The 27,671-nt window shown below is 46.7% G+C and overlaps 1 protein-coding gene and 1 non-coding gene across 2 annotated transcripts; both read right to left on the bottom strand.

Moving 5' to 3' along the window:
- Nucleotides 1–250: 250 nt before the first annotated feature.
- Nucleotides 251–360, bottom strand: TRNAL-CAA. The gene is made up of 2 exons: nucleotides 323–360; nucleotides 251–296 (listed from the first exon to the last, which is right to left on the bottom strand). It is a non-coding gene; the product is annotated as a tRNA-Leu (tRNA).
- Nucleotides 361–5,228: 4,868 nt separating this feature from the next.
- TIMM17A (translocase of inner mitochondrial membrane 17A) lies at nucleotides 5,229–25,809 on the bottom strand. Its single transcript, XM_040424213.1, has 6 exons — nucleotides 25,718–25,809; nucleotides 23,808–23,907; nucleotides 19,623–19,686; nucleotides 7,965–8,093; nucleotides 6,271–6,381; nucleotides 5,229–6,080 (listed from the first exon to the last, which is right to left on the bottom strand). The coding sequence occupies exons 1-6, from the start codon at nucleotides 25,741–25,743 to the stop codon at nucleotides 6,007–6,009; spliced, it is 504 nt and encodes a 167-aa protein (XP_040280147.1). The 5' UTR covers nucleotides 25,744–25,809; the 3' UTR covers nucleotides 5,229–6,006.
- Between the last annotated feature and the right edge of the window lie 1,862 nt (nucleotides 25,810–27,671).

Here is a 27,671-nt window from a genome sequence, read left to right as displayed (position 1 = left end):
CTTGTACAGTAAGAGCTACAGCCTGCTCCTCCCAGCATAAAACTGAGGGAGAGGCCTAAGGACACCCAGAAGTAGCATGGAACCATGCTCTCTCAGTCAACCAGAGCCATCCTGAGGCATTCCGTCTAAAAAGGGGGCAAAACAAGAGCAACCGCCGAAGCAGTGCCAGGGTAGAACCCCTATCTGAGGGGGCTGACCCACTGCCGCGAGTTCGATCTCCAGCCCTAATGTGAAAATTTCCCCTGCTTTCTGTCAGAAGTGGGATCTGAACCCACGCCTCCATTTGGAGACCAGAACACCCCATACACGGAAGAGATTAACTCTTGAGTCTGGCGCCTTAGACCACTCGGCCATCCTGACTTAGAGAACACGCCGTAGTAGCCAATGCAGAATGCCAGCAAAACACCCTCACCTAATAAGGAAGAGTGGTGGCCCAGAATACAGAGTCAGTGCAACCTTGGGCTCTCTGGATCGTAATCCCAACATTTGTATAATGGCGTGCACACCACACGTTGTAGAGGACCAATTTCTGACCGACCTGAACGGTGGAGGCCCATGGGGATGGGAATCTCTAGGGCACCTGAGTGTTGCTGAGTGACCCCCCTGAGAGAACAAAGGTCGACATATCTGCGCCAACAACCAGTACCAGAAGAAACGGGAGGATACAATATGGGAGCAGCCCCAGTATCCATATACCACTAGATGAAGAGTACCAGGCACCAATGGTAACGACTGTTGCCGCGGCCTACCTGTGAAGGAAGCCAAGGTATCAAGTGTCGCGGCTTAGTTGAATTAAAGCATGCATAGATGCTCAATGATTTCCTGTTAGTTGTAGAAGGGGGTAATGCCACGACTGTTGAATAGTCTTCAGTGGGATCGCAATCCTCCGTCAAGGAAGGGAGGTAGGGAGATAAATCAGAACCGTATCCAACGGTAGTGTAATAACCCCTCCAATGGAGGGGGTAACACGTACTGTAAGCACTGCACTCAATGGAAGTGCAATTACTCCACCTATGAAGGGGAGAAAAATATATAGGAAGTACTGTATCCTGAGTTAGCGCAAGTACCTAACCTATGGCAGGGGGTAATGCACCCAGCAGGAATTGACCCCAATGGCAGAGAATTACCCCCCTATGGAAGAGGATAATGCATATGATTAGTCCCGTACCCGGTGGGTAGAGAAATTCCTCCACCTATGTAAGGGGGTAATACTTACGGTAAACACTGCCACCCGTGATAATGCCATAACGCCTCCTATGAGAGAGGCTAATGCATAATGCCAGTACTGTACCCAGTGGAACAGCAAATCCGTCAACTACCGAAAGGGGGGACGCGAACGGCTGGCACTGACCAGTGCGAGTGCAGTCAGTCCACCTGTGGAAGGAGGGAATACAAAGGGTAAGTACTGTATCCAGTAGTAATGCAAATGCCACCTAAGGAAGGGGGTAATGCATACAATCAGTACTGCTGGTAGCATGGATGCAATCTAGAAGATTCATATAAGAGTCCGCAGAACTGATCCCCTGTTCCCTCAGAACCAACCCCTGCCAGAAGGGAGGGTTCTGAATATCACTCTAATGAGGAAGGGTGGAGGTGCGGAGGAGACCGAGGAGGAAAGTGTCCTGCTCGTGCGCAGCTCTACCTCTCAGCATCTAGCTATGGCAGTTGCAGGCTGTGTCGGTGGTGATATAACAATCAAACCACCCAGGAGGTGGAATCGGCATCTCTACATGACCGCTCACTGGATTGTGTGGGCGGCACTCAATCAACCCACGACCCAGGAGGGTGCATTGGGAACTGCCAGAGGTCCTCCGTTGGATTGCGCATGTGGATTATCAACCAAATGACCCAAGAGGGTGGATTGGGAATCCATCAGCTGTGCTCCCCTGGCTTTGTGCAGGTGGAGTATAATCAACCAAACGGCCTCAGCAGGCGGATTGGGAATCCTTCAGATGTGCTCCCCTAGATTTGTGCAGGTGGATTATTATCAACCAAACGGCCTCAGCGGGCGGATTGGGAATCCTTCTGATGTGCTCCCCTGGATTTGTGCAGGTGGAGTATTATCAACCAAACGGCCTCAGCGGGCGGATTGGGAATATTCCAGATGTTCTCCCCTGGATCCGTGCAGGTGGAGTATAATCAACCAAACGGCCTTAGCGGGCGGATTGGGAATCCTTCAAATGTGCTCCCCTGGATTTGTGCAGGTGGAGCATTATCAACCAAACGGCCCGTATGGCGGATTGGGAATCCCTCAGATGTGCTCCCCTGGATTTCACAGGTGGTGGCATATACACCAGACGACCCAGAAGGGTGGTCTGGGAATTCTTCATGTGTGCTTTCCCAACCAAACAGCCCGGAGGGAGGATTGGGAAACTGTGAGCAATCCTCCCCTGTCCGGATAGGACATGGGCCCAGTCCCGTACCCCACCACCAGGGTGGACATGCGGTGAAATGGACTGAGGGGGGCAGGACTACCTGTGATGCCCCCGCTAAATGAAAAAGCGGCAGGAAGGGGTTAAATTCCTAAACTTAAGGTATTTGGCCTGCAGAAAGGGGACACTGGATAATCCAGTGCCGGCTGCAAAAAATGCGACCTGCCATAAAGGGTTAACCCAGCTCAGAGGACCGGAGGCGGAGCTCAGCGGGCACCTGGGGAGGAGGGACAGCTAGTCGGGGAGAATTCGCGCCTAAAGGACGAACCCGCCCCCTCCATAACCGGAATGAAAGTTGCGGCCTAGTAGGCCGCAAAGCCGGGACATAAAGTTCGGCGCACAGCCGACCGGGCGGTACAGCCGGCCGGCTACCACAGAGGGACTTGGATCAGTGGGCAGATGTGTCCACTCGCGTCCCCTGCTGCGGGGACCCATCCCGTGGCCGCATAAAAAACTGCACGGGCTGAGTCCCGGTAGGCCCGAAGAGAAGCCGGAGCCTAAATTTTTGGCGCCGGCCGGGAAGTGGAGTGACCGGAGCGGCGCTCTCAAGCGCCCTGGCTGTACACCGGCTGCGGGAGCTCACCCCGCAGGCCGTATAACGTGAGGCTGCACTACATGAGGAGTTTCCTGAGGGAGGACACAGGCCCAGAACCCCAGTCTCCCACACACCATCAATTCACCAGTAATGGCTGCTCAACCTATCAAGCCACAGCCATAGCTTTACATTGGAGCCTGAGGTAATGTGGAGCCCTCACCAGGGAATGGCCCACTTGAAGAAAAATGTCCTCCATCTTATGATAAGGTGACCAAGGGGAAGGGGGGCTGAGGATACTCACCCAATGCGGACTACTCACCCCATCTTTATCCTCTTCTCTTCACCCTTTCTCAGAGTACCAGCAGGGTCACCTCTTCAGCCGCTGGCACCCGAAGTGGCAGGAGACTGGAATGGCGGAGGGTCTCGCCGGATTCAGGTGACCCCTTGGCTGGCGGGAAGCAGGGCTGCCCTGGTCCACTTTTGTTTCTTGGGGAGGGCGAGCGGTGAGGGATTCCGACACCGGCCTTGCTCCCGGGGTAGACAGAGTGGCTAGGCGACTCTGTTTCCCCAAACCTAAAAAGGAAAAAAATAAAATAATAAAAGTAAGCCGCCCTGCAAAAGCAGGGAGGTCTGCCTCCTACGACACTAAGCTAAAAACTGATATGCTCTCTCCAGGCTGGAGGGGGTATAGCTGGCGGAGGAGCTAACAGTTTTCAGCCTAGTGTCGCCTCCTAGTGGCAGCAAGCAGCTATACCCACGGTCTGTGTCCCCCAATGATACGAGCGAGAAAATCAATTTAAGACCACCCTCGTGAACAGCTATCTCTGTATACATACTTACACAGAGAATGCTACCAATCACTGACAACTCCTCCCACATGTACAACTAAAGTCATAAAAAGGAGAGATTAAGACTCCTTCCAGGCAAGAGAGTTCCACACTCAGGACTTGCAGCGTGAGTATGCAGCAGCTGCCGTCCTGACCTCCCAGCAATGAGTCAGTCAGTGTTATCCAATACATTCCAGAACTATAAGGGTTACATACCATCATAAATCAATATAATGCTATGTGGCCTGGTCAGGGCAGGAGCTGCTTCATACTCATGCTGCGAGTCCAGCGTGTGGAACTCGCTCGTCTGAAAGGGGCCTTAAATGCATAAAATACAAGTTTTACTAAATCTTTTTCCACAAATCTATATAAATCTCTTAACTCTTAGGCCTCTTTCACACTGGCGTGTGCGGCCCGTTGCCGTATTGCGGCCCGCAATACACGGGCGTCGTTCTGTGGGCATTCCGCATCACGGATGCGGACCCATTCACTTGAATGGGTCGACTAATCCGGAGATGCGGAATGGTGCGGTACAGAACCCTACGGAAGCACTACGGAGTGCTTCCGTGGGGTTTCGTCCCGTACTTCCGTTCCGCAAAAAGATGTCCTATCAAGTGAATGGGTCCGCAATCCGCTGCGGCTGCCCCACGGACTGTGCTCGTGCATTGCGGGCCGCACACGCCAGTGTGAAAGAGGCCTTACTATAACATGCTGCCTGCAGATTGCATTGCATTTAGTAATGACAGGTCCTCTTTAAGCTTTACAGACAAGCATTTAAAGTGGCTGGTTAGTGTTAAAGGGCTTCTACCATCACACACAATGGGGGCATATTGCTAGGATATGCCCCCATTGTCTGATAGGTGTGGGCCCCAGAGGTGGGATCCGCACCTACAATGAGAATGGAGCGGAGAAATGAACGGAGGGCACACTGCGCGTGCACAGCTGCCCTCCAATTATTTCTATAGGGCCGCCGAAAATAGAAATGAATGGGAGCAGGGGCCGCGCGTGCCTTCTTATTTACTTCTATGGGAGCAGTGCTTGGTGGTGGACAGACCCCAGGAAATCCAGGGTCCTCCAGCCACAGCTCTCCCCGCTCTGTTCTCATTGTAGGTGCAGGTGTCCCACCTTTGATTTCTCCAAAGGCTTGTTGCAGAAGAATTGCTTCAATACACAAACATTGAAAATCAATGGAAGTTCATGTAATGTCCAGGGCCCTAACAATTACCAAGGCATAAAGACAGAACCATATGGTGTGGCTGTGCAGCATTTTTTGCCACATGGCAAAGATATTGTGTGGTTCTGCAGCGAATTGCTGCAGTTTTGAGCTTCAACTGCAAACCTGCAGCACAACAACACTGTGTGAGTATACTATCTTCCTAGTGACTAAACTTACATAGAGCTATAGATAAAATAAAAAAAAATGTCAAACAAGAACATTTTCAAATAGTCTCTAACTTTATATTATGCGACCGTTCAATCTATTTTTTTACCCACAACAGTTGACAGTTTCCTAACTGTTGAAAAGGCCATTTATGAAGTTGTAAGAAAATGTACAAATTAAAACAGTGAACATAATATATGTATGGCTTCAATGCTTTTGTTTGTCCTAGGTTGAATGCGTCCATAAAACCATGGCTACAAGGTGTCATATAAAAAGTATGCATCAACATCATTTAAAGAAATCATACAGGAACTTTGAAACACCAACATGGTACTTTAGTATTGGAACATAGCCATGTCAATCTGAAACATGCGGCAAACTGTGTACAGCACAATATCCATTGGATACAAAATATAAATGATACCGACCTATAGTGTACAGAAATGCCAGATTTTCTTGCAACAATAGTTTAAAACTGCTGAGCTTTTTCAGTTTTACATCTCAAGAAGAATAAATGCCGAATTTAGGCTTAAAGAGCGTTTGATCGTATATGTTTGGTAGGGTCAACATAAAATCAAGTATACATTATTTATAAGAATACTTGAAATATTCGTGGGCGAAACCTGTGAATGGAGAACTAATACCTCCATATCATTTTGTAGCCCTCATTAGATGAGCCTAACTATATAAGTTATATAGAACTTGTTTGTGTCCCAAGTCCCTTCGTAGTCCATGCATTCATAGTCACAACCATAACTTAGTAGTAGCCAAAGGATCCAAATGTGCACAGGGCATGATGGTAATTGATCCAGAGTCTTTGATATCAGTCATTCACTGGTATTGCTGGTAACTTCCAAAGGGGGATGCTGGGCTCAGCTGGGTTGAGTCCTCTGGTATTGGTGGACCTTAAGATAGAGGGGAAACATATGAAAGACTTCACATCCATCTTGAACAAAGCCTGAGCCAACATCAGACACAACCTGCATCGTTTACATGTACACTAAAGATAAATTGAAGAAACTAGACAAACTATTAACATGCATCCCACCCCATTTCATATCTATGTTCAAAAAGCGCCTGTGTTGCTATACTTACCATTTACAAACTGTGAAGAGGCAAATCGTGTGAGTAGGATTCCTGCTCCTTCTATCAAGGCTAAAAGTATTCCACCCATTGCAGCAGAGCCCACCATGGCAACAGGACCATCTGGGAAAATAGCAAAAATTGGAAAACTGTATCAAACTAAAGCACAAATCTTGCATAAGGCTACTTTCACACTTGCGTTCGGTGCGGATCCGTCTGGTATCTGCACAGACAGATCCGCACCTATAATGCAAACGCTTGCATCCGTTCAGAACGGATCCGTCTGCATAACAGCTTTTTCAGATCTGAGTTTTCACATCGTGAAAACTCAGATCCGACAGTATATTCTAACACAGAGGCGTTCCCATGGTGATGGGGACGCTTCAAGTTAGAAAATACTAAGAACTGTGTACATAACTGCCCCCGATCTCTTACAGGGGGCTGTGATACGCACAATTAACCCCTCAGGTGCCGCACCTGAGGGGTTAATTGTGCGCATCATAGCCCCCTGTAAGAGATCAGGTGCTGCCAGGCAGCAGGGGGCCAGACCCCCCTCCCTCCCCAGTATTACATTTCATTGGTGGCCAGTGCGGCCCCCCCTCCCACCCCGAAGGGGGGTGATTTTAATTAGGGGGGGGGGGGGGCCGCACTGGCCACCAATGAATTTAATACTGGGGAGGGAGGGGGGGGGAACAGCACTGGCCACCAATGAATTTAATACTAGGGAGGGGGGGCCGCACTGGCCACCAATGAATTTAATACTGGGGAGAGAGGACAGGGGGGGCCGCACTGGCCACCAATGAATTTAAAACTGGGGAGGGAGGGGGGGGGGGGGTGGAGTCCGGCCCCTGCTGCCTGGCAGCACCTTATCTCTTACAGGGGGCCATGATATGCACAATTAACCCCTCAGGTGCAGCACCTAAGGGGTTAATTGTGCAGATCACAGCCCCCTGTAAGAGATAAGGTGCTGCCAGGCAGCAGGTGCCAGACCCCCCTCCCTCCCCAGTTTTAAATTCATTGGTGGCCAGCGCGGGCCGTTATGTCCACAGTTCTTAGTATATTCTAACTTGAAGCGTCCCCATCACTATGGGAACACCTCTGTGTTAGAATATACTGTCGGATCTGAGTTTTCACGATCTAACTCAAATCCGATGGTATATTCTAACAGAGGCGTTCCCATGGTGATGGGGACGCTTCAAGTTAAAATATACCATCGGATTGGAGAAAACTCCGATCCGATGGTATATTAATAGGGACTCCTGACTTTACATTGAAAGTCAATGGGGGACGGATCCGTTTGCAATTGCACCATATTGTGCCAATGTCAAACGGATCCGTCCCCATTGACTTGCATTGTAAGTCAGGACGGATCCGTTTGGCTCCGCACGGCCAGGCATACACCAAAACGCTGCAAGCTGCGTTTTGGTGTCCGCCTCCAGAGAGGAATGGAGGCGGAACGGAGCCAAACTGATGCATTCTGAACGGATCCTTATCTATTCAGAATGCATTGGGGATGAACGGATCATTTTGGGGCCGCTTGTGAGAGCCCTCAAACGGATCTCACAAGCGGAACCCCAAACGCAAGTGTGAAAGTAGCCTAATTTAAGCCATGCTGCAAAAGTGGTGACAAGCCGTAAAATGAACGAACTGCATAACCAAAATGTAGCAAAAACCACACACTGTTCTTTGCGAATCTAGATACTTACTTCTGGCAGCCAAAATCGCCCCGGTCATAGCTCCACTAGTGATAGAATTCCAGGGATCTTCCTTTCCCCGTATTTTAACCATACTGCAATCTATCATAGAGAATAAACCGCCCCATACTGCAAAACTACCTATACAAATAACAGAGAAGAAAGTATTAGGAGATATTTTACTGAACATAAAGCAAAGAAATTATCAAAATGTGACTGCCAGAATTTACTGGTAACTCAAATAAGACTAGATATACTGCTTTCTTTTATATACAGTGAACCCTCAAGATACAATATTTCCAACATACAATGGTCTTTTCTGACCCTTCGTAAGTGGAAACTAGATTCAACATACAATCCCTCAGACCCAGATCCAACCAATGAAGGCCACTTTCCAGGTAAAATAGCTGGATTAGATGCTAGTTAGCAGTTGTTCCTGACTGTTATACGTAAGGACTTGTCTTATCTGTCTTAGTTATCTGCTTATTTTTCTTAGATCTTCATTTTCTCTTATATTGGCTGACATTTTAGGGCTTTGGAACCGATTACTCAAGTTACAATGGTTTCAACATACAATATTGGTTCCAGGACGACCATTGTATCTTGAGGGACCACTGTACACAGAGCTGATACAGAACGGTATGTGTAAAGTAGCAGCACAGTCAATGATCAGTGGTGTAACCAAAAAAGAACAAAACTATTAACCCCATAAAAAATTTGGAGAACACTCATAAAATATATGAAATTTATTAAGACATGAAATAAACATACAGTAACAAAAAGGCACTGGGAGAATGGGGCGCCCCGTGTAACGGAACCACAAACCCTCACAAATACCGTACTGACAGGGGAACGTGCCAAGAATACCGGGTGCTAAATCACAGAAACATAGGTGAGATGTAACCTCATCCAGAGTAACATATAGCTGCATGCATCTCACAGATGTACCAAATATCCCCAATCACACACGCCATAGCTGCCAGCCACAAAAAGCGTCCGGGGCCCGCCCTAGATATGGAGCAGGATGCCCGGTACAAGGGCAATAGCAACAGAAGCGTGCGTGAAAGGTAACCAAATAGACGGACAGAATGAAATTACTATGAGAAGCGTAAGTTACCCATGACGTGTGAAGGCACCACGCTTCTGTTGCTATTGGAGCACATGAACAAAACAGGGATATATGGGAGGCAGCACAGAGGACAGGATTGGTGTAGGTAAGTATGACATAGACTTCTCTGGGTCCAAATGTTGCACGTGTTAATAAACACTAATATCTGTGCATGTGCATGGACGGATGCAGTCACTTCTTTTATTTTTGCTCTAATTTCTCATAACTAGAGATGAGCGAATATTTTGGGGGGGGGGGGGGGGGGCAGAGCTAGCCGTGCGCTGTGATGGCTGCTTGATCTCAGAGCTCCTCACTAACGAGCCTATACAGCACAAAAATGGTGAAAACAGCCTGAGACAGAACGGAGATATGCCAGAGTATGCCAAGAAGTGAAAAGGGGCAATCTGACATGGAAAATACCTGGAGAAAAGAGGATCCTCTCCAGCAAGCAGAGGCAAGATGGCGCTGGGTTCCGCAAAAGTATCAGTGGTGGGAGATGATTCGGATGGTGATAGCTCCTGCACTATGTCGGAGGGGCTGGGGGAAACAGAGGAATTGCCACTTTCTCGTTCCTTTTTAAAGAAAGTCTTATATAAGGCTCTGTCACCTTTACAGAGAGACATTACAGATATTAAAACTGAAATAAAAGAAGAGGTGGGACAGAGTTGCAGCACTGGAAGACACGCAACAAGTTATTCACCACAGTGAGTACCTGCAAGAGGCTCTGCTCTCACACCAAACGCATTTAAATATGGCCTTACAGTTAGAAGATCAAGAGAATAGATGTAGGCAAAAGAATGTTCGCCTTAGGGGCATACCGGAGGAAATTGCAGCTGACATGCTTCCTCAGGCGGTAACAGCTATCTTCTCCACACTAGTGGGCCCAAAAAGAGCAAACGCCATTGTAGTGGAGAGGGCTCATAGAGCTTTAAGACCGGTGCCCCCGCCAGAGATGTTATATGTGGCCTCTTGAGCTACCTAGACACGGCAGCACTGTTGCAAGCAGCCAGATCAGGAATTAACATATGAGGAAGCTAAAGTCCAAGTGTTTCAAGACTTAGCCCCGAGTACTTTAGCTAAACAGAGGTTGCTAAAACCGCACGCCGAAGCACTCAGAGCGCACAAGCCCCCGGTACACTGGCTCTTTCCCTTCGGCCTAGCCACGGTTAAAGATGGCCGCCAGAAGACGATCAGATTTTCCGGAGATCTGGGAGAAATTAGACATTGAACCTTTCAAAAGTGCACACTGGCTACCAATAGCCCAAGATTGACCTCTACCCAGCCTACCGAAGAACATGGATTGGCAAGTGGTTCGTAAGAACAAATCCCCCAGGGCGAAGAAAGCTGTACAAGATAAAGAGGACACTTGAAGAAAACCTGCACTAGAATCTACTAGACCACAGTGGATCTCACACAGAGATAACGATGCCTTTCTCACATTCATCGCCTTTCCTCTCCTCCTTATACTCCAACTTTCCCTTTCACTATATTTTGAGGGTAGGAGAGTTAGAGATTTATAGTGACTTACTCTTTCCTCAGTCTCTCCTTTGTGTGACACTGAGTCTCTCAGACAGACCCCTCTCTTTTTCACCCAAGTTAGGAGTTCTAAGTGTGCACATTACAATTTATACTATACATACCGTTTACCTGGGGTGTGTGCAGATAAAATACTCAGGTTTAATATGCTGGAAGTGTATATAGCGTTATTTGCTGATAATGGATGTTCTCTCTCTCCCTCAAGTCAGTGGCCTTTTCCGTGGTTCTCTCGCTTCCTTTGTATTTTTGTGTGCTGGTTAGCGGAGAGAGGGGACACTGACAATGTAGAGGGTTTAAACCTTTCTACTCATTGGTTTTCAAAAATGTTCATATTTTTTCTATTTTGTGTGTTTTATATAGTTTTATCAGAATTGCTCTGTGATCTGTGGTGGAACCTCACTTCTCAGGTACGACCTCTTCAAAAGACTCCCTATGGCTGATCTTCAGGTCTTATCTCATAACGTTAATGGTCTCAATATACCACAAAAATGCAGGCAAGTGTTTAGTCTACTTCACAAATCACAAGCAGACATTGTGCTCTTACAAGAGACCCATTTTCTCCACAATCACATCCCAAAACTCCCTAATTCCCCATTTTCACATTATACCATTTAAATTAGTGAAATCATATGTAGACACAGAAGGCAGGCTTATAATCATACAAGGACTACTATATGATACCAAAATACCCATATCCAATCTATACTTGCCTAATAAAAAAAAATACCTTGGACCATTTCATCTTTGAAGGTACTGAAAGATTATGCAGGAGGAGTGGTACTCCTAGGGGGTGAGTTGAATATAGCTCTCGAGCCCTCTGTGGATATCTCCCCATCCCTTTCTCAATTTTCCCTTAAACAATGGAGAAAGTTGAAAATAGCCCTAGCGGAAGCTCATTTAGTAGACATGTGGAGACTTACACGTCCTTCTGATAGAGATTTTACATATTTTTCTTCAGTCCACACCTCTTACCATCGCATTGACTATTTCTCTCAGATTCACATGTACAAGCGGTGCAAAAGGTTGATATAGGAGCCATAGTGATATCAGATCATGCTCCAATTAACATGTCAATAGCCTTAAAATGTCTTCCACAAAGATCATGGTCTTGGAGACTAAATGACACGCTATTAGAATCAGCAATGCATATAGAAAAACTGGAGAAGAAGTTTGGAGGAATTCTTTAGGTTGAATATGGGCACACATGTATCTACTCCTATGGTGTGGGAAGCTCATAAGGCTGTCATTGGGGGGGAACTTATAGCTCTAGACACATGTGAAAAAACTAAGAATAAAAACACTTTCTGCCCCCCTCCGCGATGAGAAATCTCACGCAGGCGCAGTACCGTGGACTGTCTGCGCGATGTAGAAGCTCCTGAGGGCAACAGCTTAAAATGTGTCACTGGGCATGCGCCGAGCCCAGTGACAAATTTAAAGCTTTTGCCCTCAGAAGCTTCTACATCGTGCAGGCAGTCCGTGGTACTGTGCCTGCGTGAGATTTCACATAGCGGAGAGGGGCGGCGGCAAAGAGTTCGGGTGTGGGTAGTTACTTATGCTGGATGAGGCGTGCTTGGGCTCTAAAGGAAAGCGGGCTGGGCACTGTAGGGGGCAGTTACTGGGCTCCAGAGTAGGATAATAATCGCTAATGAAACCACGAAACAAAAAATTAAGGCTACAGGAAGAAATAAGGTATTTTATTGTACATGGCAGTACTAACACCTTAATATGCTCAAACCAGGTGACAGATTCCCTTTAAGACATATTTGAGCTCCCTACAGATTCCTTACATGTCCTGGTTTGGTAGGAAGAATCTTCTCTCCAAATTTGTTCTCCCCAAGATTCTATATATTTAACCCCTCCCAAAAAAATACAGAACAGTTTTTTATAGATTTCAAAACATTGTTTACTACCTTTCTGTGGAAATGTAAGAGAAGACCGAGACTTGCATACTCTTATCGAACACAAAAGAAAGGTAGGTCTGGTAGAGAAATCCCACCCCTAAGTTTATATTACAGATCCATAAAGTTGGCTAGATGGGCCCTGTTAGCTAATGATAAAGTGGTCACACCTTATCTAGATATTGAAAGGCACCTAATGGGACCATATTTACACAATAAGGTAATAGGCGAAATGACCAGAGGAATGAAAGGTCTGTAGTAACACCTCACTTCTTCCTCAATCTAACAGGGGACTTTCTAAATTGGCCCCACTGACAGTCTTACCTAGCTTTCTGGATAAAAAATGGAATCCAGGGGGCAGTTGGTGGCAGAAATTGAAGGACGTAAAGATAGCATCCTTGCTAGACAATGAGAACGCCCCATCAATTTCTGAGTTGCATAACACATATAATTTGGGCTCACCCCTCCTCATGCACAAATTAGATTTCACTCATACCTTTCGTAAAGTGAGGTCGGCCATCTTCCTACCTCTTTCAGACCCATCATGGCTAGAAAATCTAACACTATTCCCCACGCCTCCAAAGAGATTGATCTCTTTAATTTAAAAGAACTTATTAGAAAACAGAGCACCTTATTATATACTGCAATGGGAGAAGGATCTAGTTAGGTGTTTTTAGAAAGAGGACACTGAAAATATCATGGAACATGCCTGTGGCTTCTCTAGAGGTGTACGTCTTCAAGAAAACTCTTTCAAGGTTATAACGACATGGTATAAGACGCTGGATTTTTTTTCATGGTGGGGTTCACAACCAATGACCGATGCTGGAGGTGTGGGAAGGAGAGAGGTACAATGTTTCACATAAAGGTGGACATGCCCTTTGATTGAACAGTTCTGATAGGATTCAAACCGTCCAAAGATAATCTCCCTACACATATGTTAGCCGCAGCTAAACTTCTTATAGCTATGAACTGGAGAGACCCCCTACCTCCATCTATGGAGGTATGGAAAAATAAGATACAACAAATTAATAGAATAGAGGAATTTGCAGGCTGGGAAAATAATAACAGGCAACTTTACCTGAAAACTTGGCAGCCATGGATGAATGAACTTCCACAGGTGGACTGAGGACTACCGTTTTAGGGAAGGTTCTTTTTATTTTTCACTATTTTGTTTTGTTTTATTTTTTCTTATTTCATGATTAGGAGGTCACGTTTCACTTTAATAAACATCATGATGTGTGACCTAAGTGGGTAACAATGAGGAAATCAATATTGCTATAGGACAGGGCTTGACAAATTTCCTTGGAATCTAGGAGCCAGCTAAAAAAGTTAGGAGCCAGGCGAAGCCGCGTCATAAAGCCCCTAGTAGGTGCCCCCCCCCCCCACTTCTCCATAGAGCCCCCCCAATAATGCTGTAGACCATGTTACATATACCGCCGCTCCGTCCCCGGACCCTATTGACTATAATGGGGACGGGGGTGGAGCTCCGGCGCAGCATGGCAGTTTGCGGTGAGAGGCCGCCGGACTAAAAAGTTGGACATGCAGTACTTTTAGTCCGGCGGCCTTTCACCATGCACTGCCGTGCTGCGCCAGAGCTCTGCCCCCATTATAGTCAATGGGGACAGAGCTGCGGTCCGGCGAAACAGCGGAAGGACGGATCCGACAGGGTGAACAGCCTGCCGGATCCATCCTGCCGCAAGTGTGAAAGTACCCTTAGTTCTATAGCTACTGAATGAGACAGAAGGGGGGATGCCTTTAACATATAGATCTCCTTGAGAAGCGAATTTGATCCTAAAGGGTTAATTCAAACTGTAATCTAAACTGTGTCCTGTCACTTCTCTCATCTCTCTGCTCCTGTCCCTTAATCTTATCACTGCTGCAAAAGCATCAGCCTCAGTGTAAACTGTTCTAGAGTCTGACGGTTCTTTTAACTCAAAGAATCGAATGAGTCACTAAGTCGGATCTTTAGATTCTTTTAACCTGTGACTCATTCGATTCTTTCTTACTTAGACTCCCTCCTGTACTTGTGTCAGTGACTCGGCTGCTAGTGCTTGCATTGCCTCAGCTCTGATTGGTTGGTGGGCGGGGAGGGGAGGGGCTGGCAGAAGCAGCTTCCACTCTAGGATCAGATTACACTCCTCCCGAGCCCCTCCCCTCCCTGCTGCCAGCGTCTCTGCTATTGTGTGCTGTGACGGAGCTGCTTCACACGGTGCTGCCTCCGGACAGAACGGCAGCTCCGCACCCATCGTCCGGGCACCTTTGAAAACGGGCTGACAAATACCCAAGCGCCAGGACTAAATTCCTGGTCGCCATGGCGACCTGGCGCCTGGGGTTTGTCGAGCCCTGCTATAGGAATATGGTGACTCTAATCTAAAGGATTTGCCTGGAGGTGTTAGAGGTTTTGCCGCAGATCGGTGATACAGAGTTTCCCTTTTCTCTTCTATTTTTTAGATGTAATTACCTTATACAGTAATAACAGCTTTCATTAATGTCCCCTGTCCCTTTCCACTGCTCCCTTAAAAGACCATTGCTATGGCTCACCTGTGTCCGGCTAGGAAGACAAAGGGGCGGTCCTTCACACTGCATTCCTGCATTAGGCTTCAGAGTGAGGAGGCGTGTCTCAGCAATCCAATCTGATTGGCTGGCAGGAAGCTGCTGGCTACAGCAAGTTTGTATGTGACCTGAGGGAATGCAGTTTTGGCCTCAGAGAACTGGCAGAGGAGCCATCTTGAGAAGAGCCTCATAATGTAGGATTCAAAACAGCCGTAACTAAGCCTACTTTTACACCTGTGTTTAGGTGCGGATCCGTCTGGTATCTGCACAGACGGATCCGCACCTATAATGCAAACGCTTGTATCCTTCCAGAACGGATCCATCTGCATTAACTCTGTCAAAAAGTCTAAGTGTAAGTCAAACGGATCCATCCTGACTTACATTAAAAGTCAATGGGGGACGGATCCGTTTACAATTGCACCATATTGTGTCAATGTAAACGGATCTGTCCCCATTGACTTACATTGTAAGTCAGGACGGATCCGTTTGGCTCCGCGTTTTGGTGTCCGCCTCCAGAGCGGAATGGAGCCAAACTGATGCATTCTGAACGGATCCTTATCCATTCAGAATGCATTGGGGCTAAACTGATCCGTTTTAGGCTACTTGCGAGAGCCTTGAAACGGATCTCACAGGTGGACCCAGAAACGGCAGTGTGAAAGTAGCCCAAGTGGAAAACTCAAAGAAAACAGTGGTATGTGAAGAAACTAAAGATTGCTTTATGCATAATGCTGCTGCAGCAAATATGACAGTTATCCTTTAACTAGCCGAGATATATAATCTGTACGGATAGGATAGCACTACAACCAACTTTTTGAACATACACTCTTTCTACCAATATGGTGGGGCGGTGGATTGTGTTTGCTTGATTTTGAAGAATGTACCTTTTGCATATTGTGTTGCATAGCTATTTTCATTCCTATTAAGATGAAACGGTCCAATTACGCATGTGGATTGTAACATGTATGTTGCATATTTTGTTCACCTGAATGTTTGTTAAACTATTCAATAAAAAGATTTAAAAAATAAAATAAAATAAAAAAATAAGGCATTCAGTTATTCATTCTGTCATAATAGAAATCTATGGCCTGCATAACGGATCTGGTCCGGTTTCCGTTATGCAGAAGAGGACTCCAGCATAACTGAAACCAAACGGATCCGTTATACTGGCCCTACAGTCGTGGCCAAAAGTTTTGAGAATGACACAAATATTAGTTTTCACAAAGTTTGCTGCTAAACTGCTTTTAGATCTTTGTTTCAGTTGTTTCTGTGATGTAGTGAAATATAATTACTCACACTTCATACGTTTCAAAGGCTTTTATCGACAATTACATGACATTTATGCAAAGAGTCAGTATTTGCAGTGTTGGCCCTTCTTTTTCAGGACCTCTGCAATTCGACTGGGCATGCTCTCAATCAACTTCTGGGCCAATTCCTGACTGATAGCAACCCATTCTTTCATAATCACTTCTTGGAGTTTGTCAGAATTAGTGGGTTTTTGTTTGTCCACCCGCCTCTTGAGGATTGACCACAAGTTCTCAATGGGATTAAGATCTGGGGAGTTTCCAGGCCATGGACCCAAAATGTCAACGTTTTGGTCCCCGAGCCACTTAGTTATCACTTTTGCCTTATGGCACGGTGCTCCATCGTGCTGGAAAATGCATTGTTCTTCACCAAACTGTTGTTGGATTGTTGGAAGAAGTTGCTGTTGGAGGGTGTTTTGGTACCATTCTTTATTCATGGCTGTGTTTTTGGGCAAAATTGTGAGTGAGCCCACTCCCTTGGATGAGAAGCAACCCCACACATGAATGGTCTCAGGATGCTTTACTGTTGGCATGACACAGGACTGATGGTAGCGCTCACCTTTTCTTCTCCGGACAAGCCTTTTTCCAGATGTCCCAAACAATCGGAAAGAGGCTTCATCGGAGAATATGACTTTGTCCCAGTCCTCAGCAGTCCATTCACCATACTTTCTGCAGAAGATCAATCTGTCCCTGATGTTTTTTTTTGGAGAGAAGTGGCTTCTTTGCTGCCCTTCTTGACACCAGGCCATCTTCCAAAAGTCTTCGCCTCACTGTGCGTGCAGATGCGCTCACACCTGCCTGCTGCCATTCCTGAGCAAGCTCTGCACTGGCGGCACTCCGATCCCGCAGCTGAATCCTCTTTAGGAGACGATCCTGGCGCTTGCTGGACTTTCTTGGACGCCCTGAAGCCTTCTTAACAAGAATTAAACCTCTTTCCTTGAAGTTCTTGATGATCCTATAAATTGTTGATTGAGGTGCAATCTTAGTAGCCACAATATCCTTGCCTGTGAAGCCATTTTTATGCAACGCAATGATGGCTGCACGCGTTTCTTTGCAGGTCACCATGATTAACAATGGAAGAACAATGATTTCAAGCATCACCCTCCTTTTGACATGTCAAGTCTGCCATTTTAACCCAATCAGCCTGACATAATGATCTCCAGCCTTGTGCTCGTCAACATTCTCACCTGAGTTAACAAGACGATTACTGAAATGATCTCAGCAGGTCCTTTAATGACAGCAATGAAATGCAGTGGAAAGTTTTTTTTGGGATTAAGTTAATTTTCATGGCAAAGAAGGACTATGTAATTCATCTGATCACTCTTCATAACATTCTGGAGTATATACAAATTGCTATTATAAAAACTTAAGCAGCAACTTTTCCAATTTCCAATATTTATGTAATTCTCAAAACTTTTGGCCACGACTGTAGACTTCTATTATGACGCAATGAATAACAGAATGCCTCTAAAGGCATTCTGTTATCCATTCCGTCATGGAAATACGTTATGGTCCGTGGTAACGGAACCCATAACGCAATTCAGTAAATACCACATAACGAACTTCAAAATATGAAATTCGCTCATCCCTAATCATAATCTTGCTACCATGGACGGTATATTAGTAATGCAGCAATATTGGAATGCCATAGTATTTCAACAGCACAATTTTCTGACATCACTGGTGCAATGTCATCATTCTCAAGAACCTATGTCAGGTTACTACTGCACCACACAATGGGCATGAAGACTGCTGCCATGTGTACTAGTATACACACACTGCTGCACAGTTTACAGACTGAAAACTACAAGAACTTCTTGTTCTAGTCACTTTTTAAACACCAGACCTTGAAGTTAATTTCGTTTGTGAAGAAAACGGTCTAGCCCAAGGTTATGGCTTCAATAACAGATACCACACAATGTCATATAACCTTGAATGCCTGTACACAAGTGGACCATCATCAGGACAAAAGTACCGGTATGTGTGATTTTTTTTTGTGTGCATTTTGCGGCAAAAACAAACAAACTGCTGTGCATGCTCTGCATCACATTTAATAACAGTTTTACACTCTTTTGTAAACCGTTTACGCCTCGTCTGACAAGGGGTGCGGATTTGCTGGAAAGGGGCATGATAGTCATAAGAAAATGGGCATGGCCTAAATGTGTCAAAATTTTGGCGCATTTTTGGTGTGAAACAATGCCAACTTATAAGTGGCTTAAACTTAGACTAGACATTTTAGCATATGGACAGAGTTCTAGAGTAAATCTGGTGCAGGATCTAGGATAGTCCAAATTTATAAAAGGTCCATGCACCAGAATAGTAAATTTGTCTAATGTGAAAGGGATTGTCTCACTTCAGCACAAACATTTATTATGTATAGGAAGTTAGTACAAGCCACTTACTAATGCATTGTGATTGTCCATATTGCTTCCTTTGCTGGCAGGATTCATTTTTCCATCACATTATGCACTGCTTGTTTTTATGGTTATGACCACCCTGCAATATATCAATAGTGGTCGTGCTCCCACACTATAGGAAAAAGTGCCTGACTCTCTGGTGGTCTGGACCATGGGGACCACACATAGGCTAATACTATTTCCTATAGTGTACAAGCACGGCCCCTGCTGATGGATTGCAGGGTGGTCGCAACCATGGAAATGAGCAGTGTATAATGTGATGGAAAGATGAATCCAGCCAGCAAAGGAAGCAATATGGACAATCACAATACATTAGTAAGTGGCTTATATTAACTTCCTCTACATAATAAAAGCTATTTGCTGAAGTGAGACAGTCCCTTTAAGACTGTGATTCGCATTCTTAGAGTAAAGTATGACACTGTTAGTACGGTAATTCTGTTCATGTATTCCTTAAAACCAGTTACTGGTAACTTGAGACTTTGGGCTCATGCACATGACTGTGTGCCAACCATACCCATATTCGCTTGAATGGGTCCGCAATCTGGAAGATACGATGTGGTGCAGAACAGAGGCACAGATCAGAAGCCCACAGAAGCATGCACTACTTTTTTGCGGGGACTGTCGGATACAGATCGCGGAACCCATTCAAGTAAATGGGTCCGCGACCACGCGGTTGTGTGCATGTGGCATTAAGCTGGGCATACCCATTCAATAGCTGTTGGCTAAATGATGGTCTCCCTAACATCTCTTCCATACACATGCACTTTTGACTCAGCTGAATGTGTATTCCATGGGGAAAGCATAGTAAGTCGCTGCCAGACACCTCTGGTGGTGAAAAGTAAGGCATGATGTCTTACCTCCAAGCTGTGGGGCCCGAGTTCGTATAGCAATAAAACTGCCCTTCATACGGTGCTTAACACCCTGCAAATGATAAGTAATAAAGATCAGCCATTTTTCTTGGATACATGAATCACTAAACTGTACATACTACATACACAAACACTGAACAGAAGTGGCAACACAAGAGATAGAAAGCTCCAGTCCCAACCTACATTAAAACCTTCAATTAGCCATGTAACTGGTTTTCCAGGGACTCTTAAAAGGGTATTCACATCTTGGACATTTGGGGAATATCGCTAGGACATGCCACCTCGAACGGAGACTGCAAAGTGCTGCACGGCCGCCCTCCATTCATTTCTATGGGACTGAGGAAAATAGTTGAGCGGTAGCTTGGCTATTTCCGTGAGCCCCATAGAAGTGAACGGAGCTTTGTGGGCTCTGTTCTAAGTATAAGTGCAGGTCCCAGAGGTGGGACCCGCACCTGTCAGACATTGGGCGCATATCCTAGCGATATGCCCCCAATGTCCAAGATGGGAATAACCCTTTATGCTTATTTGACAAGGATATAGCTAATCACAGTGGTCCTGCTACAGGCACCGAAGTTTCGTTACCTATAAAACATCCACTTTTGAGAAATACATACATGCCAAGTGGGGAATGTACTAAATTAAGCATTTGAAACACCCACTTTAATATGAAGAGCGCAGGAGTAAGATGCGCCAAAGTTATTTAGAGGCGCATTTCTCTTTGATCCATCTTCTGGCAATCTATTCACCAGAAAAGAAAATCTACACCAGCTATCCGATAGATTAGATTTTATAATTTTGGCCAGTTTCTGCCATAAATGATGGTAAATCTCTCAGCAGCAGGGGGCCGTGGCCCTCCCATGAAGCCTTGTCCACTTTTTCAAAAGAGACAAGCCAAATAAAGTTTAAAAAGGTGCAAAGGTTTGTGGAAAATGCCACTTGCTTAAGAGATGCAAGTCTTGCTTGCCAGAAACCCCCCATGTTTACTAGGGCTGCAGCTAACGATTATTTGAATAATCGATTAGATGTCGAGAATTTAATCGATTAAATCGGGAAAAAACACCAAAATGGGGAGGGGGATCTGTGGGTGGCACTGTTATGGGGAGGGGGATCTGTGGATGGCACTGTTATGGGGAGGGGGATCTGTGGGTGGCACTGTTATGGGGAGGGGGATCTGTGGGTGGCACTGTTATGGGAAGGGGGATCTGTGGGTGGCACTGTTATGGGGAGGGGGATCTGTGGGTGGCACTGTTATGGGGAGGGGGTTCTGTGGGTGGCACTGTTATGGGGAGGGGGATCTGTGGGTGGCACTGTTATGGGGAGGGGGATCTGTGGGTGGCACTATATAGCATCTTATGCTATAAGTGCCGTGCACAGATCCCCCTCCCCATAACAGTGCCACCCACAGATCCCCCTCCCCATAACAGCCCCGGCCCCGTTGCTCACAGCAGACTATTCCGGCAGTAACTTTTACTCAGTAATTGGGACCTATATTTTTATCGTGATTATTTACAGATGTGGTGTTATATATATATATATCCATTCTCTATCATTGCTGCTACTCATTCTGAACCAGTTTATTTGTCTACAGAATTGTACTTATTAATAACCAAATTTTATATTACATTCAATAAAAATCCCAATACTATAGAGCAGGGCTCGACAAATCCCGGGCGCCAGGTCGCCATGGCGACCAGGAATTTGGTCCTGGCGCTTGGGTATTTGTCAGCCCGTTTTCAAAGATGCGCTCTCGGCACGCACCATGGTTTCCTGAGTCGGCACAGTGGAGAAGGAGAGGAGTCCCTCCCTCCCCACTGTGCACGGCTGCCGCTGGCCACTAAGAACAGAGTAGGAGGAGGAGGGGAGGGACTGTGGCCACTGCGCCACCAATGAATGTGCCGGCCATATCCCGGACCCGATGACTGCAGTTGAGGGGTTATTCGCGCGGATCACAGCGTCCTGTCAGAGGTCGGGGGCCGGGTTCTTCAGTCTCGACTCTCTGCATTGGTGGCAGTGGGCAGTTCCGATCGGAGTCCCAGCAGTGTAATGCTGGGGCTCCGATCGGTTACCATGGCAGCCAGGAGTCACGCTACTGAAGTCCTGGCTGCGATGGTATGTTAGTGAGCAGCATTATACTCACGTGCGCCGTGGCCGCCGGGCGCTCTTTCTTCTGTCTGTGCGGCTCATTGCTATGCTTATAGCATTAGCAATGCGCCACACAGACCTATGAGAAGAAGGAGCTCCCGGCGATCACGGCGCACGTGAGTATAATGCTGCTCACTAACATACCATCGCAGCCAGGACTTCAGTAGCGTCCTGGCTGCCATGGTAACCGATCGGAGCCCACTGCCACCAATGATGGGGGGAGGAGGAGGAGGGGGACCCTGTGGCCACTGCCACCAATGATTAATACTGGGGAGGGGGCTGATAAGAGAAGAGGCTGGAGGGGCTGATAAGAGAAGAGGCTGGAGGGGCTGATAAGAGAAGAGGCTGGAGGGGCTGATAAGAGAAGAGGCTGGAGGGGCTGATAAGAGAAGAGGCTGGAGGGGCTGATAAGAGGAGAGGCTGGAGGGGCTGATAAGAGAAGAGGCTGGAGGGGCTGATAAGAGAAGAGGCTGGAGGGGCTGATAAGAGAAGAGGCTGGAGGGGCTGATAAGAGAAGAGGCTGGAGGGGCTGATAAGAGAAGAGGCTGGAGGGGCTGATAAGAGGGAGGCTGGAGGGGCTGATAAGAGGGAGGCTGGAGGGGCTGATAAGAGGGAGGCTGGAGGGGCTGATAAGAGGGAGGCTGGAGGGGCTGATAAGAGGGAGGCTGGAGGGGCTGATAAGAGGGAGGCTGGAGGGGCTGATAAGAGGGAGGCTGGAGGGGCTGATAAGAGGGAGGCTGGGGGGGGGCTGATCAGAGGCTGGGGGGGGGCTGATCAGAGGCTGGGGGGGGGGGCTGATCAGAGGCTGGGGGGGGGGCTGATCAGAGGCTGGGGGGGGGGGCTGATCAGAGGCTGGGGGGGGGGGGCTGATCAGAGGCTGGGGGGGGGCTGATCAGAGGCTGGGGGGGGGGGCTGATCAGAGGCTGGGGGGGGGGGGCTGATCAGAGGCGGGGGGGGGCTGATCAGAGGCTGGAGGGGGGCTGATCAGAGGCTGCAGGGGGGCTGATCAGAGGCTGCAGGGGGGCTGATCAGAGGCTGCAGGGGGGCTGATCAGAGGCTGGAGGGGGGCTGATCAGAGGCTGGAGGGGCTGATCAGAGGCTGGAGGGGCTGATCAGAGGCTGGCTGCCATGGTCATCTCCCTGCTGTTGTGTGCACAAAGCACAGGACAGCAGGGAGAGTGTAAAGTCCTATTCACCCTAATAGAGCTCTATTAGGGTGAATATGACAAGGGTTCTAGCCCTTAAGGAGGCTAATAGTTCTTAAATAAAGTAAAAAAAAAAAAGTTTAAACACCCCCCCCCAAATATAGAAAACCATATATTGCGATACACATGCTTAAAATTATATTGCAATATAGATTTTATGACGCGGCTCCGCCTGGCTCCTAACTTTTTTAGCTGGCTCCTAGATTCCAAGGAAATTTGTCAAGCCCTGCTATAGAGAGTGCCCTACTACTATTTATTTATTTACTTTTACTCAGCGCATCTTTATTACCTTACAATGAAGCTCAGGTAACAGGCAGAGCGGGCGGCGGCGTAACGTCACTTACTCAATTTATGAATGAAGCAGGCGGAGCATGCTCGTCACGTGAGTAAGTGACGTTACGCCGCCGTCCGCTCTGCCTGTTACTGGAGCTTCATTGTAAGGTAAAATAAAGATGCGCTGATTCAAAGTAAACCGCCCGCATAACAACGAATCTGCGATTATTCGATAACTGGATTCGTCGACAACGAATCCCGTTATCGAATATTATCGATAAAGTCGATTAATCGTTGCAGCCCTAATGTTTACCTACAGTGATGGTCATCCATGTAGCTCGGTTCTCAGGATCTCCCACATTTAACATGTTACAAGACACGGAAACGTACACACGGTTATGTGCCACTGTAGTGGGATCTATTTGCTTTAGGGTCTATGAGGAGTTTATTCATTAGAAATATACGGCCCCCACACTCTGTCCCATCTAGTTCTGTCCTAATCTCAAGAGAACGAATACAATAATAGTGAAATTCACTACTCTACTACACTCACCTGAGGAGAGTTCCTGAATCCTTTGATGGCCTGAAAAATGCCTCCTCCAATGATGCCCATGGTAAAGGCACCACCACAGTCGTCCACAATCCTCCAAGGACTGGAGAAGGAGACAAAGTAGGATTAATCTGACAGTATGGACCCAGTCTTCTAGTTTACAGAAAAGGCGGCAGTCTGTCTGCACATTGCTAGATATGTATGGGAATGCGTCAGAGGAAAAGCTCCTGTTATTTAAATCAAGTTTTTATTTAAAATATTTGTTTTTAGATTTTTTTATTTTATTTTCTACATCACTATATTAAAAAGGACAAAATCCTTTTTTTTTTGGCACGGACCACCAAGGATGGGTTCACATCACCGTTTCGCGTTTTGTTCCTCTGATCAGTCAGAAGTATAGAAAAAAAAAACTGACCCTTTATTTCAAGCATCAGTTATGACCAGTTTGCACTTAAAGAGGACCTTTCACTAGAATAAAACATCTAAACTAACTATACAGACGTGTAGAGCGGCGCGCAGGGATCCCCCTGCACTTACTATTATCCCCGGGCGCCGCTCCGTTCTCCCATTATAGCCTCCGGTATCTTCATAGTTAGGCTCCACCCAGGGGAACCTGCCGGGGTCTCCTTCTCCCATGCTGTAGCGCTGGCCAATCACAGCGCTCAGCTCATAGCCTGAGAGGCTTTTTTTTCCTCTCAGGCTATGAGCTGAGCGCTGCGATTGGCCAGCTCGGGGATAACAGTAAGTGCAGGGGGATCCCTGGGCGCCGCTCTCCATGTCTGTATAGTTAGTTTAGATGTTTTATTCTAGTGAAAGGTCCTCTTTAAAATAACTTATCCATCTTTTTGGGAGCATTAGGCTACTTTCAGACTAGCGTTAATATTTTCATGTATTGAGATCCGTCATAGGGTCTCAATACCGGAAAAAAACGCTTCCGTTTTGTCCCCACTTATTGTCAAAGGGGACAAAACTGAACTGAACTGAATGGAGTGCTCCAAAATGCATTCCGTTCTCATACCGGAGGTTTGCTTTCCGTCCTGGGATGCGGAGCAAAGCGGATCCGATTTGACGAATGGGGACAAATCTGTTTTTCACTGCCACAATAGAAAACTGATCAGTTCTCTATTGACTTTCAATGGAGTTCATGACGGATCCATCTTGGCTATCAGCTTCTGATCGGCGGTGGTCCGACACCCGGGACCCCCTCTGATCAGCTGTTTGAGAAGACAGCGGCGCTCCAGCAGTGCGCGGCCTTCTCACTGTTTACCGCAGGCCCAGTGACGTCACGACTAGTATCAACTTGCCTGGGAGGGGCTAAGCTCTGTTCACTTGACGTCACTGGGCCAGCGGTAAACAGTGAGAAGGCCGCGGTGCTAATGGAGCGCCGCTGCCTTCTCAAACAGCTGATCAGCGGGGGTTCCAGGTGTCGGACCCCCGCCGATCAGAAGCTGACGATCTATCCAGAGGATAGATCACCAGTTAAAACAAACTGCAGAACCCCTTTAAAGATAATACACCCGGATCCGTTAATAACGGATGCAGATGGTTGTATTATCAGTAACGGAAGCGGTTTTGCTGAACCCTGACCCTTTTCCCCTATACCACTGCTATATAGAGAAAACAGCATCTGGCAGTGAGCGGTTTGGCTGTGTGACATGCTCCCAATGTACAATAAGCATAGCACATGCTAGCCTCACTGCTGCTGAATAAACTACAGGGACACCATACTGGATGAGAGTAGAACACAGGGTCCAGTACAGGCACATGGGATACCAGGGCCTGATGTAACAGTCTATGTACTTAATCATCCAGGAGTGTGGTCACCTCTTTCTCCGGGCGCCGTGCCCATCTAACGTGGCCCCGCTCTGCCACCCACTATCAGAGGGTAAGGCGCAGCTATAGAACACAATTACCAGGGCTCCCGAGTGTACTCCTCCATGGTGTCTGCGAAGGTCGAAAAGAGGAGACACAGGAAGTAAGCGAAGCATGTGACCGACCAGCAACGTCGCCCATTGGCTATTAATGTATGTGACGTCACTTCTCGTTACCATAGAGACAAGGCTTGAGAAAGGCGTTTCACTGTGATCTGTCGCCGTGGAGGAGCTTTATCGCCATTTTTCTGGTTTGCATAACTGCCTCCACCCCCAGTTTGAGGGTTGATGTATTGTATGGAAAGCTCATGTATTAAATAAATAAAGGAAGTGGACATAGCAACTAAAGTAATCAGGGTGTTATTTTATATATGATGCCAGGGCTGACCCCCTTTTAGTCATTAGGATTGCACTGCCGCATGGCCTAAATTTGCATGCAGATCTATTAGATTTTTCTAATAGAGAAATTCAGTGTGAACACTAGAACTCCTTCACACGCTTTTTATGGCTTCTTTTTTTTGCTTGTAAAAAACCCTCACAAATTTTATGGATTTTTTTCAAGTGTTTTTTTGGGGGGCATGGTTTTATAATCAGACATTTTTAATGTTTTTTTTTTTTTAGAAGCATTTTTAAAAAAAAAATACCATTAGAGAAGCAAATTTTTCAGCTGGAATCCTCCAACCCCCAGTTTTCTACCGCAGATTTGCACTTAACAAGTGCTGCGGGTCTACAGGCAGATTCGTCATATTCAATATGGTGTGGGGATTCGCTCTGGTAGGCAGGCTAGCGGACGCAGTACAGAGGCAAAAACAAAGTCTTTAACTTAAACAGTTCAGTGTTTATTCACACAAACAAAATGACAGGTCGCCGTCTTGGGGTTCATTCACACCATGGCAAGTCCTCTCTTTGGCCTGGCTCATCCACTTGAGAGGGGAGTGGTCGGTCACCAGACGGGACTTCCTCCCCAACAGATAATAGCAGAGAGACTCGAGTGCCCACTTGATGGCCAGGCACTTTCTCCACTATACTGTACCTAGTCTCGTCTGGGGAGAGTTTGCGGCTCAGAAAAACAACGGGATGCTCCTCCCCATTAATTTCCTGAGAGAGCACAGCTCCGAGGCCTCGGTCTGTACTACAAACTCCCTTTTAAAGTCGGGCGTCACCAAAACCGGGGACCCACACAGGGCCGACTTCAAAGCGGCTAAGACTGTCCAGGCGATAAATCCACCTGGTTTCTTCTTGTAGAAGGATCACATCCAGGTCACCTTTTCTTGCACCCAACGTTTTTTTGCAAATCCCCCAGAATTTAAATGTCCTATGATCGACCCCATGGTGGGTTCTCACATGCCTTGAGATGGAAGTGTCTGCCGAGGTATTTATACTACTGATATGTTGACAGATCCTTCTCCTAAACTGTTGGGATGTCTTTCCATCGTAAATCTTACAACAGGGGCATTGAATAGCGTATACAATGCCTGTGGTCTTACAATTGATGTATTGTCTGATCTGATATTCTCTTTTATCTACAGGGTTAACAAAGGACCGACACCTCTTCACAAGTGGACAAAAGACACAGTCACCGCACGGGTAAGTGCCTACTAGATTTGATTTCAGCCAGGTAGTTTTAGGTGGTACTGGACGAAAAAAGCTGTGAACTAGTGCGTTTTTTAGATTTCTACCACGGCGGTAGGTTACACTTGGATTCTGTGTAATCACTGCCCTCAAATCGTTGTCTGCCCACAGGACATGCCAGTGCTTCCTAAGGATTCCAAATACCTTATTATTTTGAGCATCATAGGTGCCAATGCACCTGACTGTATGTTTACTAGAATCCTTAGGTGGGGTGGTCAGAAGTTCAGTCCTATTGATATTACTTGCCCTAGCATAGGCTTGATGTAACACCTTTTTGGGATAGCCCCTAGCACGAAACCGATTGTATAGAATCTTACTTTCTTTTTGAAAGGATGCTTCATCAGAGCAGTTCCTGCGGGCCCTG

Source organism: Bufo bufo, chromosome 3 (assembly GCF_905171765.1).
Source record: "Bufo bufo chromosome 3, aBufBuf1.1, whole genome shotgun sequence".
NCBI lineage: Eukaryota > Metazoa > Chordata > Amphibia > Anura > Bufonidae > Bufo > Bufo bufo.
Note: the sequence above shows the minus strand (reverse complement) of the source record. Positions and strands in the feature narration are given on the sequence as shown.